The sequence below is a fragment of the Tetrao urogallus genome (genome assembly GCF_951394365.1).
Source record: "Tetrao urogallus genome assembly, chromosome: 5".
Taxonomy (NCBI): Eukaryota; Metazoa; Chordata; class Aves; order Galliformes; family Phasianidae; genus Tetrao; species Tetrao urogallus.
In genome coordinates this window covers 39411528-39430603 of record NC_136818.1, presented here as the reverse complement: position 1 = coordinate 39430603, position 19076 = coordinate 39411528, and the positions used below count along the sequence as shown (strand labels likewise).

The following is a 19076-nucleotide window of genomic DNA, read 5'->3' as shown; positions in this document are numbered from 1 at the left end:
CCTTGCAGTAATTTCTGAATTAATAATATGAGAATTTTTACACCTTTATGTAATTGATTAAATAAGGCTCAAGTTCCCTGTTATCGTGATGATGATAAACGGTGATGTTTTCATTAATCCTCTTAATCACAGTTTTTATTGCATAAGTATGAAGCAAATGAAGAAAAGATTAACATCCAGAAGACCAGAATTCTGTGTCTGAGGGGTGTACTTACCATACTACATGGCTGACTGACCTCAGCTGTTGAGGTGGGGTGTACTGTAAGTTATGCAAGCTCCTAAGGGAGAGTAATCTTGATTCAACAGGGATTCCAGCTCATTATGCTTGGTTAATATTTTTGCTGATGGCATAGAGACAGCTGGCACACAAGTGTACTGGCAATTATTTGTTTCTTGGATTACTTCAGAAACCAGAAGTTTCTCAAATTGTTAGTAATTGTGATGATTGTGATTCCATGGCATTTCCCCAGAAATCTCAGTTTTGACAGAACTCTTCTGTGTTGCCTGTTGCCCATAACAGAATAATTCTGAAGGTGAAATACAGGAGAAATCATTTCACTCTCGAGACCTAACTGCATACATAAAATTAAGTATAGGAGCTGAACTTGTTTTCCAAAAGAAAACAAGGAAATTAGGAAGAAGAATAGGATGTCATGGACTAGAATTTCTCATCATAAGAAAGACAAGTGATAGTTGTTCAACAGAGATGTTTGATGTTTTTGTTTTTGACAACTTGGCTAAGACAAAAGGCACTTACTGTTAGATGTTTTTTTTCAGTACATTATTGTTCTGGAAAAGCTCTTTAAAAGAAACCAAACTAATGCAGTATGCAGTAACATGAACATGTCAGTTTGCATTGCTCACACTTTAATATCATAACATTAAACTTTTTAATAAGTGCTAAAATAGTATTGAAAGTGGAAAGAGAAACACCAGTCCCTCTCCCTGGTCACTGATGATAGAACACACGGGAACAGCACAAAGGTGCACCACAGGAGGTTCAGACTGGACGTTAGGAAAAATTTCATTCCTGTGAGGATATTGAATACTGGAATGGGCTTCCTAGTGATTGGTGCCCCATGTTTATCACTATTCAAGAAATACTTGGATAATATCCTTGTTAATCTACTGAAGTTTTGGTTAGCCCTGAAATGGTCAGGCAGCTGGTCTTAGATGATCCCTTTCATCTGAATTGTTCTATTCATGTCAAATTTCTGAAACATTATCCTTCTGAAAAACACAGGCAGCTGTTACCAGACCCCATGAGCCTTCTTCCCAGACTCGGGACAGAATTACATCATCTAGTCATGTTCTCTCTCTCTGTCGTCAGTCAACCAGTATCAGTTTGCTTCTACTCAGGTAGTCTGGTAAAGGAGTGGGTGGCAATATCCTGTGTAGTTTTGTGGAGGGAAGTTCATGGTACTTTTTCAAATTTTATCTTAATTAACAAGTACCCCATCAGCCTTCTTTAGAAATCATTTATGGGTTATACTCCTATATACTCCTGCTTCCTTGCTCAGAAATTTGTTTCCTTTGAAACTTAGTAGTAACTGGTGTAAATCTTGTTGCATGGACGTTTATATGTGTCAGGATTGTTTCTTATGTGTTCATCACTTTGCAATGATAAACAGGGAATTTATTTGCCTTTTTTCAAGGCTGGTTTTCTGTAAGCAAGCTATAAGCTCAATAAGAGGTTTTTTTTTCAGTGAATTTATTAGGAGCACAGTCTTTGAATGGTATGTAGGTACTTAGTGGTGAGTATGCATGCAAGCTTTTTCCTGGTTGCTACAGAGTTCATCTGCAGTTTGGAAACCTGAATGATTTTATATGTAAATGTTGGTTGTAAATTTTGTTTTCCTAGAATAGATAATACATCATACAAATCAGTGAAGGAATTCGTATTATAAACATTTGAACTTAATTGACAGAAAGTCTTCATGTGATACAGAAACATTTGTTAGTACAAAATTTATTCCATATAAACTGTAGCTAGGAGATTACTTCCAGCTTCACTGCTATTGGAATTGCTGTGTATAGGTGGCTTTTATAGTAGCTGCGGGAGCACAGCTCATGATCCTATGCACTAAGAGGAGAAGGAAAACTAATACACCCGGGAAAAATTATTTAACTGAGAGAATTAAGGAAAAATAGAAATGAGAGGGTTAATTTATGTTTTTAAAGGACTTGAAATGTAGAATACAGAGAATGTATAAACATGTCTTTAATTTTTTACATGCTGTGGAGGAGATCAGATTTTTACCACTGGGTCAGTATAACATTTCCTTTCCTTTAAAGATACTTCAGTTATCTAATGTACTTATATACCTGTACTTTAGTATGAATAAATTATGGATTGCCTTATAATAGTACTTTATAACCACCGTAAATATAATCGGTCTATTTCATGAAAAGCTTCCCATTCATGTCCTTAGCTTTAGAATTTAATTTAAAATTTTGACTCAATCTAGTATGCAGAGTTTTTTCAACGGGTTTAGCATACACCCAAGCTTCGAGACTTCCATGCCTGTGCAGCAGAACTGATTGTTGTTCAGTGGGGAAAACAAAAAGTGATAAAAGAATACAAATCAGGGACAGGATTGCTTGTAATATTGCCAAGAACTAAATGCAGTAGACATTGGCGAGTTCACCTTTACCTCCCAGTACTTCCATCAGTCTAGCAAGTGCCTTCATAGCCATTATTTTGAGGCAACGCTCCATGGTGTTGTCTTGGCACTCCCATCCTTGTGGAAGGTTCTGCAACTGAGCAGAGTTTATGGTACATTGTGACTGACGGTGATTGGCTGAGTTCTTGTCCAACAAAATGAGATAGACACATATTTTTGTTGCATGTTTCTTGATTGAGTTTTTAGAATAGATTGCAAAAGAAGGGTTTATGTGTTCTAAAAGTTGAACTTCCTCATCCTTTTTTGTAAACTTGTTAATGTTAAGAGGTGCTACTTAACCTTTTGTGAATGCTAAGCCTAATGGCCTTGCTTTTTAAGACCTAGCTTTCTGAACTAGAAAATCCAAAATTTCAGTCTAAAAAATCAGCTCATGAAGCAATGACATGAAGCAATGTGAGATGCACCTTCTTTTTCTAGATTGCTAAATAATTAGTTTGTTTCTATTCGAAATGATTTATTTTTTCAATTAAGTACTTTATGTGAACAATATCAGTCTTTTAGGAGCACACGTGAATGGCCTGTCACCAGTGAAAATGAGAGAGAGACACTTTGGATTAGAGCAGTATTTTAGTTTGTATTTGTACTTAATCATTTGTTGCTACTACTTACCCTTAAAGCTGCTCACTGAAAGAGCGGTATATGTATACATCTTCTCTGGATATGTATATTTTTTTTTAATACCTGCTCAGAGGCATCAGAAGAATAAAGATCTTTAAATAATGCTAAAAATATTAAATTGTATAATGTCCTTTGAATATGTAAAAAATAATTGCATTTTTAGTTTATGGTAGAAAGAATTGATACACATATGTTCTGTGATTGTTTCCTGCATTGATCAAGGGTTTATGAAAGACTTCATCACTACTTTCGGATGATCATTAAGGTACTTTTCTTTACAAATGTTTCTCTGAATTATTCTCCTTTCAGTTCCAGGAAACAGAAGTTTTCCAACAATTGCAATGCTGACAGCTTAGTGGGGAAAAAAAAATGAGTCATCCAGGTAATTGTAAAATGTAAAAACAAGAAGTTACCTGAATGCAAGGTTGTTTGTTTTTTTTTCTGCTTTTTAATGTGCTGTGAGGATGCCACACCACTTAACAGTGACTTGGCTTTATGTCTAAGTGCTTGGAGAAAAGCAGCAGAGATGTTTAATATAGGAATATTGTGTTGCAGCTGGCCAAAGGCTCTGCAGTGGCTGAATTGTCATTGCCTATTAGAAATCCATTCATTTGTGAAACCAGCCTTTGGTGTGAAAGGTAGTTTCCTGCTTGTCTGTTGCTTTGGTGCACACATCAATTTTGCTGTGATGAAACAATTATCTATTTGTCAGAAACACAGATTTATGGAAAATGACTGAAGTGAAATTGCGAAGATAAGGCTGTGATTAGTTGTTTTGATGGAATGCTGGGAAAAGGTAGCTTTAAAGAAAAACATTCCAAGAGTATTAAAAGATTTAACATATGTGAAGTTCTGAAATGTTATTTTCTTATTATTGAAAGAGGTATTTGAAAAGAATTACTCAAACTCAACTGATGTTTTTGTATGTATGATGTAGGAGTTGTTGGTTTGGGAGCTACATAAAGTGCCTTAGGCACTGACCTTTTTATTCTCTCCAGTAAATTTTGTCCTCTTTTTAAGGTGGGAGATGTCTTCCCAGAGTAAGGAAAAGGTCCCAAGTTGCTAGAATTCAGACATTGCCACAAGCTGTATCTTGCAAAAGTGTATACAACTTCTTTTGACTTGCTTTCTGGAGGGCAGGAGAACTTCTGACTACAGTTCTGTGTAGATATCAGTGAAAGGTCTTCTGTTATAAAATGTTTTGCTTTCATTTAAAGGGAGAGAGCTTGTCAGGATTGACGAGGATAATGCCTAAGGGTCCAGGTAACATCCTACCTGTCATGCAATAAGAACTGTTACCGTTTTCTTTCTCATACATTATTGAAATCCATTTTTTAATTTGAATTTTAATTATAGGAGCCAATTTGTACAATTAATTGTTAGTTAGTAAGCACTGCCTTAACTTGACACTATTGTTTTCCAGCTTACTAACCATGTATATTGATATACAGGGTTGAATAGTTCTGTGTATTATTTTGCAGCATTGATGTGGTTAATTAAATATCTACGGAGAAAAGTAGGATGATTCTAGGAAGTCATTAAACCTATTGGTGTAAGCCTTAAGCAAGGTGGGAAATTACAGTCTTATCTCATTAGTTGGTATGTTATACTACTCCTTCGGCTATTTCTAGAGTCTGTGAACTTATGTTGTTTGTAGAATTTCAAGACTGTGAACTAGTGGTTTTGCTCTGAGGTGTTTTTTTTTTTTTCTTTTTGTTGACATAATCTTTTTTACAAAAATGTGTGCATGTGAATACAAATATATGAGAAACTGGGCACGTTGTTGGATGGGAGATAACCAACAAGGTGGGACGAGAGTATTTCGGGAAGCAAGCTGGATGGACTGATCAGTGGAAATTTAAACTAGATTTGATGTAGAAGGGGACAAATAATGCTATCGTTTTAGGAAGCAGCAAGGAAGAACCTCAGATTTGATTAAACTCATCTCTAAGGAATGTCAGGAGCTTCTTGAGGAAGCTAACACTGTTGAGAACCTCGCTGAAGATCCTCTACACCAGTGCACGCAGTGTGGGAAACAACTAGGAAGAGCTGGAAGCCATGACATGGTTGGAAAACTATCACACAACTGGTGGAATGAATCGCACAACTGGAGCATGATGATTGAGAGCTACAAGCTTTTCAGAAGAGATAGAAAGAAAAGAATCATGGAATCACCAAGGTTGGAAAAGTCCTCTAAAATCATCCAGTCCAACCATCCATCTATCACCTGTGTTACCCACTAAACCATGTCCCTCAGTACAACATCTAAATGTTTCATGAACACCTCCAAGAATGATAACTCCACTGCCTCCCTGAGAAACCCATTCCAGCACCTGACCACTTTCTTAGAGAAGTATTTCCTAACGTCCAACCTAAATCTCTGCTGGTGTAACTTGAGGCCATTCTAGTCCTGTTGCGAGTTACATGGGAGAGGAGTCCAATTCCCACCTCACCACATCCTTCTTTCAGGTAATAGTTGCAGGGAGTGACAAGGTTACCCTGAGCCTCCTCTTCTCCAGACTGAACAATCCCAACTCCCTCAACTATTCCTCACAAGCCTTGTGCTCAGATGCCTCACCAGCTTCATTACCCTTCTCTGAACATGTTCCAGGGCCTCAGTGCCTTTCTTGTAGTGAGGGGCCCAAAACTGAACACCGTACTTGAGGCGTGGCCTCACCAGGGATGAGTACAAAGGAATGATTGCTTCCTTGCTCCTGCTAGCAACTCTATTTCTTACACAAGCCAGGATGCCATTGGCCTTTTCGGCCACTTGGGTACACTGCTGGCTCATGTTCAGCTGAGTGTCAACCAGAGCCCCCAGGTCCATTTCCTCTGCACAGTTTTCCAGCCACTCTGCCCCAAGCCTGTGGCATTGCCTGGGTTTGCTGTGGGCAAAGTGCAGGACCCAGCACTTGGTCTTACTGAACTTCATACTGTTGGCCTCAACCCAGCAATCCAGCCTATCTAGATCTCTCTGTAGGGCCTTCCTACATCCAGGCAGAAGAAGGCATGGGAGTTGCCCTCTATGTTAAGAAATTGAGAGATTGCGAACATCTGCCTCTTGAGAAATAGTCATAATTATGTTGAGAGCATCTGGGTTAAAATTAGGGACAAACCAACAAAGGACATCCGGTGCCTTGAGGTCTACTACAGACTGCCTGATTAGACATGCTTGTTGACAAGGACTTCCTGTAGCTAAAGAGGCATGGTGCTTGCAGACTTGCAACCTAATGGAGGACTTAAATCAGCCAGATGTCTGCTGGTAAAGCAATGCAGATGGCTGCAAACAATCCAGGAGCTCCCTGGAATCCATTGAAGATCACTTCCTGATCCACATGTTGGACGGATCAACCAGAAGTGAACTTCACACTCACCAGTGCAAAGGAGAGCATTGAAGTGGCTAAGACTGATGGCAGTCTGGGCTGTAGCAATTGTTCTCATGATCACGAACTCAACTAGGGGAATATAGGCCTTACAAAGAGCAGTCAGGACTCAGAAATTCAGGAGAGTGAACTTCCAGCTGTTTCATTAATTGTTGAGTGGGATGCCATGGGAAACTGCTCTTAGGAACATAGGAATGGGACAGAGCTGGCAGGTCTTCAATGCCACCTTCCTAAGAACACAGGCTCTCCATCCTCTAACATAGGAAATCAAACAGAAGAGGCAGGAAACTGGCATAGCTGAACAAGGACCTGTTGGTCAAACGGAGGGAAAGAAAGGACATGTACAGGCAGTGAAAGCAGGGCTATGTGGCCTGGAAAGAATACAGGGATGCTATCTGGACATGCAGGGAATAGATCAAGAAAAGCAAGGTGGAGATGGAACTGGACTTGGCGAAGGATGTGAAAAGTAGCAGGAAGGGGTTCTACGGGTACACTGCTCAGAATAGATAGACCAAGGAGAATGTACCCCCTGTGATAAATGAGAAGGGAGAAGTGGCTTCAGCAGACACAGAGTAGGCTAAGGTACTCAACAAGTTCTTTGCCTCGGTCTTCACTGGCATTCATACTTCCCATGCCTCTCGAGTCCCTGAGCCTCTAGGCATCAATTAGGCAAGCAAAATCCCTTTCACTGTAAAAGCAGAACGAGTCAGAGACTGCCTCAAGGGACTGAAGGTATACAGATCTATGGGTCTGGATGACTTGCCATCCCAGGGTCCTGAAGTAACTGGCTAATGTGATTACCAAGTTACTCTCCATCATAATCAAAAAGTTGTGGCTGTCAAGTGAAATCCCCAGTGATTGGAAAAAGGGAAATACCATTCTTGTTCGTAAGAGAGGGATGTAGGAAGCCCAGGGGAACTGTAGGCAGGTCAGTCTCACATGTGTGCCTAGGTAGGTCATGGAGCAGATCCTCCTGGAAACTGGACATGTATGAGATGGAGAGGTGACCTAGACAGCCAGCACAGCTGCTCCAAGGCCAGTTTGTGTCTGACCAATCTGGTAGCCCTCTGAGTTGGAGTGACGGCATTGGTAGACAAAGGAAAGGCAACTGCTGTCATCTACCTGGACTTTGGCATGGTCCTACACCATATGCTTATCTTTCAGTTGGAGAGAACGTGGATTTGAAGAGTGTGCTATTTCATGTGTAAAAAATTGGTTAGATGTCACATCCAGAATATTGTTGTTAATGGGTCTAGGACCAGATGGAGGCCAGTGATGAGAGGTGTATCCTAAATACCTGTCTTGAGACCAGTGCACTTCAACATCTTTTCCAATGACACATATAGTGAGATTGAAAGCATCCTTAGTAAGCTTGCTGATGGCAGAAGCTGAGTGGCGCAGTTGACAAAACAGAAGGGAGGGATGCCATCCTGGACCTGGTGAAAATTGAGAAGTGAGCTACATGAACCTAATGAGGCTGAGCAAGGCAAAATCTACCATTTAATCTCTCTATTTGCTGATTGAGATCTGAAATGAAGGCTGTTTTGATCCAAGTCACTGTAGATGTTTGTAGTTAGAGTAGCTGTGTAGGGAGAGGACAGTTTCTTATACTGGAATGAATTTATTTTGTGTAACTGACTGTGATGAGGGCAGATGTATTGAGTCTAAGTGTTCGACAAAGGAGTGAAATGCTTTATTTGTAAATAAATACAAAGTAGAGTATTCCAGCAGGCAAATAGATGCAGGTCAATGCTGTTGAGATTTGCAACTTCACTAACCAGTTACTCAAGCGTTGGATGCTGGTTTAATGGTGTCTGTAGCCCTGAATATGCACCCACTCAAATATCTTTGGTTTTGTGTATTCTGCCCAGGTTTAGTAATAGTAATGTTAAAACATTAACTAACAGTAAATCTGTTTTATGATGATAAATTTCAGAGCAGTGTAGGGCAGTTTTGTTTGTGAACTGCTGTCAGTTACGGTTAATCCCATGTTATGTTTCTATGAATTTTCTCCTTGTAACCTGTTCGGTGTCTTCATACTGCTTTAATACTGACCACTGATTTTTGATAGTAATTCTGGGCTACTATTGTTGAAGTTGGCTCATATTGTAGTCAGCTGAATAGTCCACCTGGAGTTGCAGGTCTCATAACTGGAAAAACACACAGCCATATTCTGAGATGTATAATGCTAAGAATGTTTAGATTTATTAAAATAATACTGTAAATTAGCTCTGCATGCTGAGATCTGGAGAAGGAATCTTTAACCTAGTTCTTCAGCTGTCTTTAGTTTTACAAATAGCAGTGAGAGGAAGCTAAATGAGGTTCTGCATTAAGCCTGACACTTAGATAAAAGTAAGTTATTTCTGAAATATTTATTGTGTGGAGTTCTCACTTTCACACATGTCATCTTTGCTTCAATGGGCTGTGTTTTTAATTTTATGTTTTTATTTTGTGTGTGACCCAGATTATCAAAGCAGTTTTCAAAATGACGTGTATGAAATGAAACTTACCTGAGCGTGTATAGAACTTGTAATAAACAGACTGCTGATTTATGTTAGTTGAAAATAAGCAGCAGTCTAGTCCATTGGTATTCAAATATCCTTTTACTGATTAAATACCAAAATAAAATCTCTAGCATGCCTGATAAATAATGTTAGAGGAAGCACTGTTACATAATACTCTGAGGAGTTTTTTCATGTTAACAAGGTAGTTGGTTACAGTTGAACAGGGGAAGTGGTTAGTCTCCAGTGTACAGTGTAGAGCTAATTTTGTTAAACCAGTAATGATTATGGCATTAATGGCGTAATGCGTAATTCACTTCTGCAGAAGAGGAAAGACATGGAGGCATATAAAAGAGAAATGCAGAGGGAACCAGAAGATAGGTATACAGGCTTGTAGAAGTATAATGTGTCAGAATATTTAAACTAGCAGTCAGGGATGTTTCTGGAAGAGTAGGAGGTAAAAAGTAAAAAGAGGCAGGAATAGCAACAAAATGAATGTTAAATCTATTTTCAGTATAGTTTCCACAAGAGTAACAACTAAAAAAAAAATAAAAAATACTAGTGTTACTTCTAAATGGAAGTATCTTGAGGCATTTTATAAGGAATACAAAAATTAAGTAGAAACTCTGGCAGCAGATGATAAACAGCTTAATATATAGGTCACTCTGAAAGTAAAGCCTTCTGTTTATTTCTATAGAAACAACAACAGATACAAAGAGCACAATAACACTGTTTTTGATAGAGAAAAACCTTGCTACAAAACACTTATTTTTCACTGTTGTTACCATTTGGCATTTTGGCCAGCAGTCAAGAGTCTGCGTGCTGCACTTGTAAATATCTGCACTAGTGGAGGTGACACACTGTTGATGTCACCACTGCTGAAACGCACCTCCCATGCCTCACTGTGCTCATATCCGCTGTTTTTTTCTCCATAAATATTCAGCAAGTGTCTATGAATGTCAGGGGTGACATTTTTTTCTGCGTGGAGGAGTTAATTTACACACTTTTGTTTCATCTGCACTTCCATGTTAGACACCATTTTGTCAGACTGCTCCTCTGTTGCCATCTGTCAGACTGCAACAACATGTGATGGGATACTGCAGGAAGGTTCAACCTCTACTACCGATAAAACAACATCTGCCTCTGACATTGTGGGCCAACATGACAAAATAGGAAGCATTACTTTTGGAGCAGCCCTTATATAACTAATCAACTTGATTTTATGTTTTAGTTTGTAGTACCAAAGAGATCTCTTCAGGACATAGTTAGGGAAATGACTTAAGAGTTAGTATACTTATGGTTGAGACCATGATGATGATTTACTGTTATCTGGATTGTCTTTTAGGTGGAATAGCTGTTGATTTAATCAGCTACTGAAGATGACAGAGAGCTCTATTACTTACATATAAGATATACGTGAGAGCTGCTCTGAAAGTAGTGCTTCCTGTTTGTAATGTTCGCTCATGACATAATAAGTAGATGAAAATTTTATCTGAATGGCAGTGAAAGATTTCCTAATGTCAAGTAAAATGAAGGCAAGGAGGTAAATTCACTGTCGGGATGGCAATGCAATATGTATTCCTAAAACTGAGCTGAAATGTTGTAACACAATTAATGTATTATAATACAGTGACTGACTACTACTTTTTCAAAAACTGTTTTGATTTTTAAAAGACTTTAGTGTAAACAACATAGTCTTATGTTTGTTTTAGTCATAAAATAGCTTATTGTAAGTTCCCAATGCTTGGAATATTGGATTAGACCATTACCGAGACATACATAAAACTAAGATTCATGAGGAGAAGATTGAGAATAGGAACAGTTTTTCTCAAATATTGTATTTAAAAAATATTAATGCAGTTGTCTAAACTAAGAATAGTTTCAGTGCAACTATGAAAACTGAAATTCTTCAATCCTAAAACTGTTTTTATATTACTTAGGTGGGGAACCAATTAATTGTTGGAACAACAGGAAAAGGTTCATAAATTATTTCTAAGGAGACACAGCTGTGCATGGAAAGCCACGCATTCTACCCCTCATTCTCTTCAGAATTTTGGAAGGAAAGAGTGATTTACTTGTCCTTGGACTAACAGATTCTTTTTAATGATTTATATCAATTAAGTAAATAGAAAATTCTGATAACAGAACATTATTAAATTATTCTTTGTTGGAAAGTCTATTAAAATGTTGATAAATAAAGATTTGTTTTTATTGTTTGGCACCTGGGCCATGCAGTTCATTTCATGACTTGTGAATAATTACAGATTAAGTATGCCTATTTGTTTTGTATCTGTGCTGTTAGCAGCAGCACTACAGAGGACTTTTTCTCAAGCAGTTCTTAATCTGTGTTAATGTAAGAGTGATGCATGTGTAAATACAGCTATTTCAGCAAAGGATTATCAAAGCTATGAAAGTGTAGTAATTTACGTAAGGGCCTTACACGGCTTCAGCACGATGAAAAGATCTACTGGGTCTTGGTGTCCCAAAGGCACTCTTGTGCATTTGTCAAGCCAGCCCATTACAATGGATTGCTGTTGAACTGCAGTTAACTTAAGTGAGAGTGTGCTCTTTTTCCTTCATCTTTGCTAAGTTGTTCAGTTGTGTAACCTTGAAGGAAGGCTTTTTTTTTTTCATATAAAAGAAGTTGTATCTCCACTGCATTTAGTTAAACAGAAGATAAACTGGAGCTTGCATATATTTCATGTTTTCTTATATATTCTCAATATAAATTGTACTGACATGACTATTTCATTAGGTAATTCTACAGCTAATTAATGATCTGTGTATGACACAGGGCATAGTCACTCTATTTCATTGTATCAAATCATGGCAAGTCTGATTGGATCTTGAGGACTTAAAAATAAATAAGTTTAAAAAAAACACAGCTGTATATATGATTTGAAAGGCTCTGACAAGCAACAAAACAACCACAAGGGATTTAAGAAGCCATAGGATCCTAATTTGAAATATCCTTAAGTTATATAAACATAGTACTGCAGGTATTACATGGTGAACTTGAACTGGTGAGAGGTAATGAGATTCCTTGTTACCAACCCCCTCTTTCCACAGCTCCCTTATTTTCCTGCAGTTCTCTTCTTCTGATATGTTGTTGGACAAATTAATTTCCCCAAGTAATGAAGTCTTCCTTGCAGAGATGCCTTTGCTAAGTTTGGTAGCATGGGGATGAATACCTACTTATAAAACTATTTGTTTATTTAAGGTTGCTAATCTTGCTTGTTCGTTGTCAACAAATGAAGACGGAATGAAAATTGTCCAAATGGCAGCTAATCATATAGAGACTTTGTGCCCACAGGTATGACTTTTTCAATTAATTCCCATTACGGTGCACTGAGCGTGCAGTGTTTTGTTACACAACATAGATGTTTAGTTATGCTACTTCAGTCTAACATTCACATTCAGTTCTCACGGTGGTTAGTGTAGTTAAATGAAAACTGAATAACAAATGAAGGGCATGTACTTAGTTAATCCTTTTGCTATTTCTTAGTGGTTAACGCAGGAATTGTGTATAGCCTATTGATTGGGAGTCTTAAGGAGTTGTGGGAATCACAATTTAAGAAACATGCTGTTTTGTTTCAGAAATTAAACCTGACTGAATGAATAGCCTACTATGATAGGCAAATCAGGAGTGTCTTTACTTATACAAAGCACAGTACATATTTTGACTGAACTTGAAATGCTATTACAGCTTGCTTTATTTTGTGTGTATGTGAATGTTCTGGTATTAATTCTGATTATTGCCAACCAAAAGCTTGAACTTTTGTCTGAAGCAGATGAATAAGAATTAGCACAGCTGCAGATACTTTATTGGTACTTTACTTACAGAAAGTGTATTCATTGTGTTTCTCATGTTCAGAATTACAGACGTAACTCTTCTGCAGTTACATAATTCTGTTTAGAGCAGAGATGATTTGTGTGAATCTGACACAAGTTGTTTCAGCCTTGAGGCAACATAATTTCAAGATCATTAGTTCTTTGAAGAACACTACAGTTCACACGGTGATCAAAATATTCTTATCCTTTTCTGTGCTTGAATGCTAAATATAGTTGAAATAGAAGGTGAAGAACAAGTATTAACAGTACATTCAATTACAAGCTTGAGGTGTCCATTTTATACCCACTGAGTGAAAGACAAGACATGAGAAAAAGGAATTCACATATGTAAGTGTGATACTCTGAAAGTGTTCTGTCTTATCACTGAATTATAGAAAGGTTTGGGTTTGAAAGGACCTTAAGGACCATCCAGTTCCGACCACCCATGCTGCGAGCAGGGATACCTCCCGCTAGATGAGGTTGCCTGAAGTCCCATTGGCACTGAGCACTCCCAGGGATGGGGCTTCCACAACTTCTCTGAGCAACCTTTTCTAGTGCCTCACTGCTCTCATTGTACAGAATTGCTTACTTAAGTCTAATCTAAATTTACCTTCTTTAAGGTAATTACTCCTTATTCTATCACTACACTCCCTGAAAGGAATCATTGTTTAAATGTCTATTTTTATAACTTTGTAGCATTTCAGTGTTTTATATGTATCACTGTGTAAAATGGCTTACTTGCTTTATTACATTACTTTTTTTTGTAGGATTATTAGCCTGTAAGAAGAATTTGTTAATAGCTTCTTCCAGTGGCTTTATTTCTCCAAGGGTACAAGTGAATCTTTACAATATGTTATTATGCATCCAGTTGTAGTGGTGTTTTTTTTTTTTTGTTGTTTCTTTGTTTTGTGGTTGTTTTTTTTTTTTTTAACTTAGAATTATCAGTATCACATGTGGTAGCGGAAACTATGAAAGCTGATTTTTACTAGAGGATTACTTTTTTCTTGTGGCCATTTAAATTGCTACATTTTAATTTTCTGTAGTAAAATGGAAATTTATTGTCTTTGTTTTGCTTCATTTCCCATTGGCGTGGTATATATTGTCTTTTTGTTTCATTTTTTTAATTTGTTTGTTTTGTTGTTCTTTTTCTTCTTTTTTTTTTAACTTTAAAACCTTTTAAATTCATTTCAGGGATGAATTAGTTGATGATTATAAGTTGATCTAAATGGAGAATGCTGTATGCACATGAAAAGATTGTGTTAGTATTAATGGCGTGTTCATTGTGGAGCATTTGCTGCTTGCTCAGATAAGGATCATTCCCTGTGAATGCAATTGGTATTTTACCAAAGTAAGAACAGCAGAGTAAGGCATCTGCATTTTCACAGTAAATCATATTATGCTATATCATTAAAAAGTTCTCCACAGGAAAACAATTATTTCTGAAGATCCCCGCGGAGCATATCAATTAGAGTTTGAAATAGGAGAAATTTACATGCAGAAATCCCCAGTATTCTTAAATCTGTAGAGTTAAAAAACAAACAAACAAACAATCAGTGCTCAGAAAAAATATATTGCCAGAAGGGAGCCAAGTTGTTTGGATTAAAGTCAAGAAACATTGAATGAAAACCAAAACAAACCCTCCTCCCTCAGGCAAACATGCCCCTTCCCTCCCGCCCCCCCAGAAAAGAAAAAATACTCAACCCCTCCCCCCACCACCAAATAACACCTGCAGAAGACACTGTGGAGTCTTTAGGTTTGAGCATCAAAATTTCCCATGATGCCATAGCAGTGATGAAAAGGTGGACAGAAAATTGGCAAGCGCTGGAGGAAAGCCTTGTAATTGTTAGAATGCATAGAAGTGCGTATGTTCTCTTAATTATACTGTTCTGTATTTAAAAGTAGAGAGGTGATTCTGAACTCAAGCTTTTTTAAATGAGATTGAATTAAAAATATTTACTAATAATAAATAAACTAAGATAAGTGTTTAATAAATTGATAAGCTAAGAAAATATGTTAAGGCAGATATGAAACAATTTCTGTCTGTGAAATTGGTTGAGGAATGTATTTTTAAAATATTTAATTTTATATTTATAATAATAGAATGTAGAGAGAGTGCTGCTGTCATATGTTTTAGGTAATGAAAAATAATTCCTGTTCATGGTAATAGCTTTTAGTGGGAGGTTTTTCTCGAGTGTCAAGTAGGTAAAATCTAAAATGTTGCAGTTGTTCAGTGTGGGAATCCATCTTGCCTTCCTGGTATGCAAACAAATTTGTGATCTCATCAAATCTGCTAGAAAGAAAAGGAAAAGAATCTACAAAAGCAAGCAAATAATTATATTTTTGTACAGAAAGGGTACAAAATGATAGTTATTTCTTACTCTGGGATTTGGGTTTGTTCCCTTCATGTTTCACTGAAGAGATGTGTTGGAGGAAGTCTCTTGATCCTCTGTTTGTCTCATGGTAGAGGTCAAGATAAGCAGTAGATGGTAAACTTGTTGGATATAGAGATGGAAAAATTTCCTAAAGGTAGGACATCAGAAATAAGTAGACAGGGGTTCCAGTTTCTTTTTCTAAAATGCCATTGTTTTTTATGTTTACCTCATATTCAATCTGATCAGCTTTCATGTCACTCAACAATTATGTCCAGCAAGCTAGGCTAACAAAAGGAGGAGCTAGGGTAAGAAGAAGACTGTGGAAGACTCTCTCCTCAGTGTCCTCTACTTTGGGCTGGACAAACCAAAGGACTTCAGTTACTCCTCATACATCTTCTCCTCTAGACTGTTCACCATCTTTTTAGCCCTCCTTTGGGCACTTTCTATAGTATTATGTCCTTTTTGTATGGTGGTGCCCAAAACTGCACCAGTACTCAAGGTGAGGCTGTACCAGTGTACAGCAGGACAGTCACTTCCTCAGCTGGCTAGCAGTGCTGTGTTTGCACTCCGGGGGACAGCTGATCTTCCTGGCTGCTGGGGCACACTGTTGACTTGCTGTTCAACTTACTGTCAACCAAGAACCCCAGATCCCTTTTAGCAGAGCTGCTCTCTTGTGTTTCATCTCCCAGTCTGTATGTGTAGCAGAGTTGCCTCTTCCCAGGTGCAGAATTTGGTACTTGTTCTTGTTAAACCTCCTGTGGTCGGCGCAGCTCTCTGATTTGAAAGTCCTCCAGTTGAAGTATTCTACTCTGTTAAACAAGATAATGAGGTGATCTGTGGAACATATTTATGTGCCTCAGGTTTCTAAGCCATTCATATACAGATCTGACATTATCATCTTCAACATTGTACATTTGTTTATCCTAGTGTGATATATCTTTTTCAACGTTAGCTGAACTGTCTGGAACTCATTTGCAGTATTCAGGGATTACAGAACTGCTTCTTTATTAACCTATGTATCCACAGTGAGGAGAATGTAAAAAAAAAAAAAAAAAAAAAAATTAAAAAAAAAAAAAATCCCAACAAAACAAAAAAACAACTACCAAAGTTTTTAGGAGAAACCAGATATTGCAGCCCTTTTCTCTTTGACTTTTAGTAATTTCAACATAGCTGTGGTGCTTTCTTCCTGTCTGAAACGGGCAGCCATGAACCTTTTACATGTTTCTGGAAACATGTTTCACATGTTTTGAAATTTTGTTTATTCATTTCAGAAGCACAGTGGCATCAGGAGTTTACTATGGTGTTTTTTGAGTCTGTGGCTGGTGCTCTAGATATCTTCTACAGACATTTGTGTTGTCATCTTCCCTGATTACACTATGGTTCTGTACAAAGTAGCATGAAAGCTTTGAGCAGCCTCACAGTTGCAGCAGTGTGACTTGTGGACAAATATTCAGTTAAAACTCTAAAGTCCAAGAAGGACTTGGTCTCTGTATGCTTTCTTAAAATTATGATTATAACTTTTTTTTTGTTATATTTTGCTTAAGCTCTTAATGTGAACGCCCTGTAAGTATTTTCTCAAAACTAAATGTTTTATCAGTGTTCTTTCCCTTACAAAAATCAGCGGGGGATTTTATTTTTCCCTTTGAGTTATATTTTGATTTACACTTAAATTGTTCAGCTCTTCCAGGTTGACACACATTGGTGCATATTATTTGCTTCTAAATTATTTTCTGAATAGTCTGTACTTCATTCAACAAACCTGAAAATTTTCCTTGGTAAAAAAGAGACTTCATAGCTAATAAGTGGGCAGCCTTCTTTTGATGTTTTTTTTTTTTTTTCAGATACTGTAGTTTAGTTGTGATGCTGTGGATTTTTGAAACTGACAATCTACATTTCCTATATATTTGCTTTTTCATCAGAGAAAATCAATCATTCATTTTGTTCTTTGCTCATAAAATGGGGGATACTGAAGAAGCTTTTTATAAGTATCATAAAAACAGTTTGCCATTATCACTTTCATAACCACAGTTGTTTCATCATCTTGTTTGAACAGGCTCTGTTGCATCTGCTTTTATCTGTCTTCACACCATTTTATACGCACACAGCAGTCTTGTGCAAGGGCAGAAGTAATAGGGGAATCGCAGAATCATAGAATGGCTTGGGTTGAAAGGGAACTCAAAGATCATCTAGTTCCAAGCGTCTGCCATGGGCAGGATTGCCAACCACTAGATCAGGAATGTGATAAATCAGTGAGTTGTCTACCATCTGCTTTAAAAGAGATAAAACAGATGTTAGTATCTCTAACAGTGTCAGGCATCTTTTTATGTACCTTCTCCGGTTTTTGAATCAAGAGATTAATTAAAAGAACACATCATGACTTAATATTTCTGAAACCAAAGCACAGACATTTTGGTGAAGTAATGCATTTTGCTTGTAGCTTTTCCCTGTGTCATGCACAGTGCTGCTGAAGTTAATGAAAAAATTCTTGTTAATCAAAGAAATCTCATTAACCTTACTATGGTAGTCTGCTTGAATGCTCCTGTATTTAATTCCTTCTTTTACACCTTTGCTTCACGAGCAGTTTAATCTGGTGTACATCTTTTGTGCTGAGAGAGATTCAGCCCCTGCCTACTCTCAAGATGTGATTTCTGCTTCCTTCCCTTGTGACCAAAGTAGCATTCAGCTGTATGCATCAGGTCACTGAGAATCAAGTTCAGAAGGGAGCAGGAAGGTTAGTTTTCCTTCAAGTCAGTTGTCTGATACACTTTGTTGTATGAGTATACGAACCTTTCTCATTTCCTCTGGCATGGTTATTGTCACTAGTAGTTGTAGGCTGTTACCTTTTCCTGTTTGTGGAGATTGAAGTTTGTCATTTTTAAACAGACGGTAAAGCTTGTGACTTTTTTAACTGGCTAGGGTAGTGTAGAATCCTAATGCTGTGGGCCAGCAGAATGAATTGGAAGGCCTAATGCTTTATGCTGTAATGCAAATAGGCTTAGCTGAATATTTGCTTTGGCTTGAACTTTGTCCATCATCAGTTTAAAGGAAAATAAAAATTAAACTATGACTCTCAGATTCCCTTGAAAATCTCACATTGGAAGTGACCGCTTGGCTCTTTTATGGTAGTACTTAGAGAATAATTTATTGCAAAATGCCCAGAGGTTTTCTGTCTTAGCTTTTATCTTCCAGTTTCTGTTGTGTAAGAAGAGAATCCTCAACAAATTCTCAGATTGTAATATAAATAAAAATATCACCTACGCATGCTGAATGGCCTCATCTTAGCACTGCGGAAGTTGTTCTATTTTATTCTCTTATGATTGCTCCACCTGTGGTTGCTGCAGGTACTGGGAAGCCAAAGTGATGAGGAAGTTTTTTAAAGTTGTTGGAAAGGTATATGTTCTAGATGCATGCTGCACAAAAACGCTATGAATGTTCTATAAAGAAATTATTTTTCCCTGCACCTTTGAAACTTGAAAGCTTTCTTCCTGGAATGGTATTTCTTTTCTTTCTTCAGTGTCATCATTTGTTGTGATTTAGTAAGTTTTCTCAAGATGCCATGTTTTGTTGAATGCTAAGAATGCTAAGGAAGAGAAGAAAGGCAGTAAAACTCCGTTATTAATAACGTGAAATAAAAAAAAATATATATATACTGAGTCTGGGGAGGGGACTGATACAGTAGGAAAGCAT

At 37.4% G+C, this 19076-nt stretch overlaps 1 protein-coding gene across 1 annotated transcript in view; it reads left to right on the top strand.

Annotated features, from left to right (window-relative positions):
- Positions 1 to 19076, top strand: part of CTNNA3 (catenin alpha 3) — a gene marked incomplete at both ends in the record, with an annotated part of 396193 nt that overhangs the window by 244796 nt on the left and 132321 nt on the right. The window contains one exon of the mRNA XM_079535369.1: positions 12407 to 12499. Coding sequence (XP_079391495.1) covers positions 12407 to 12499 — 93 coding nt within the window. The remainder of the gene's footprint in view (positions 1 to 12406; positions 12500 to 19076) is intronic.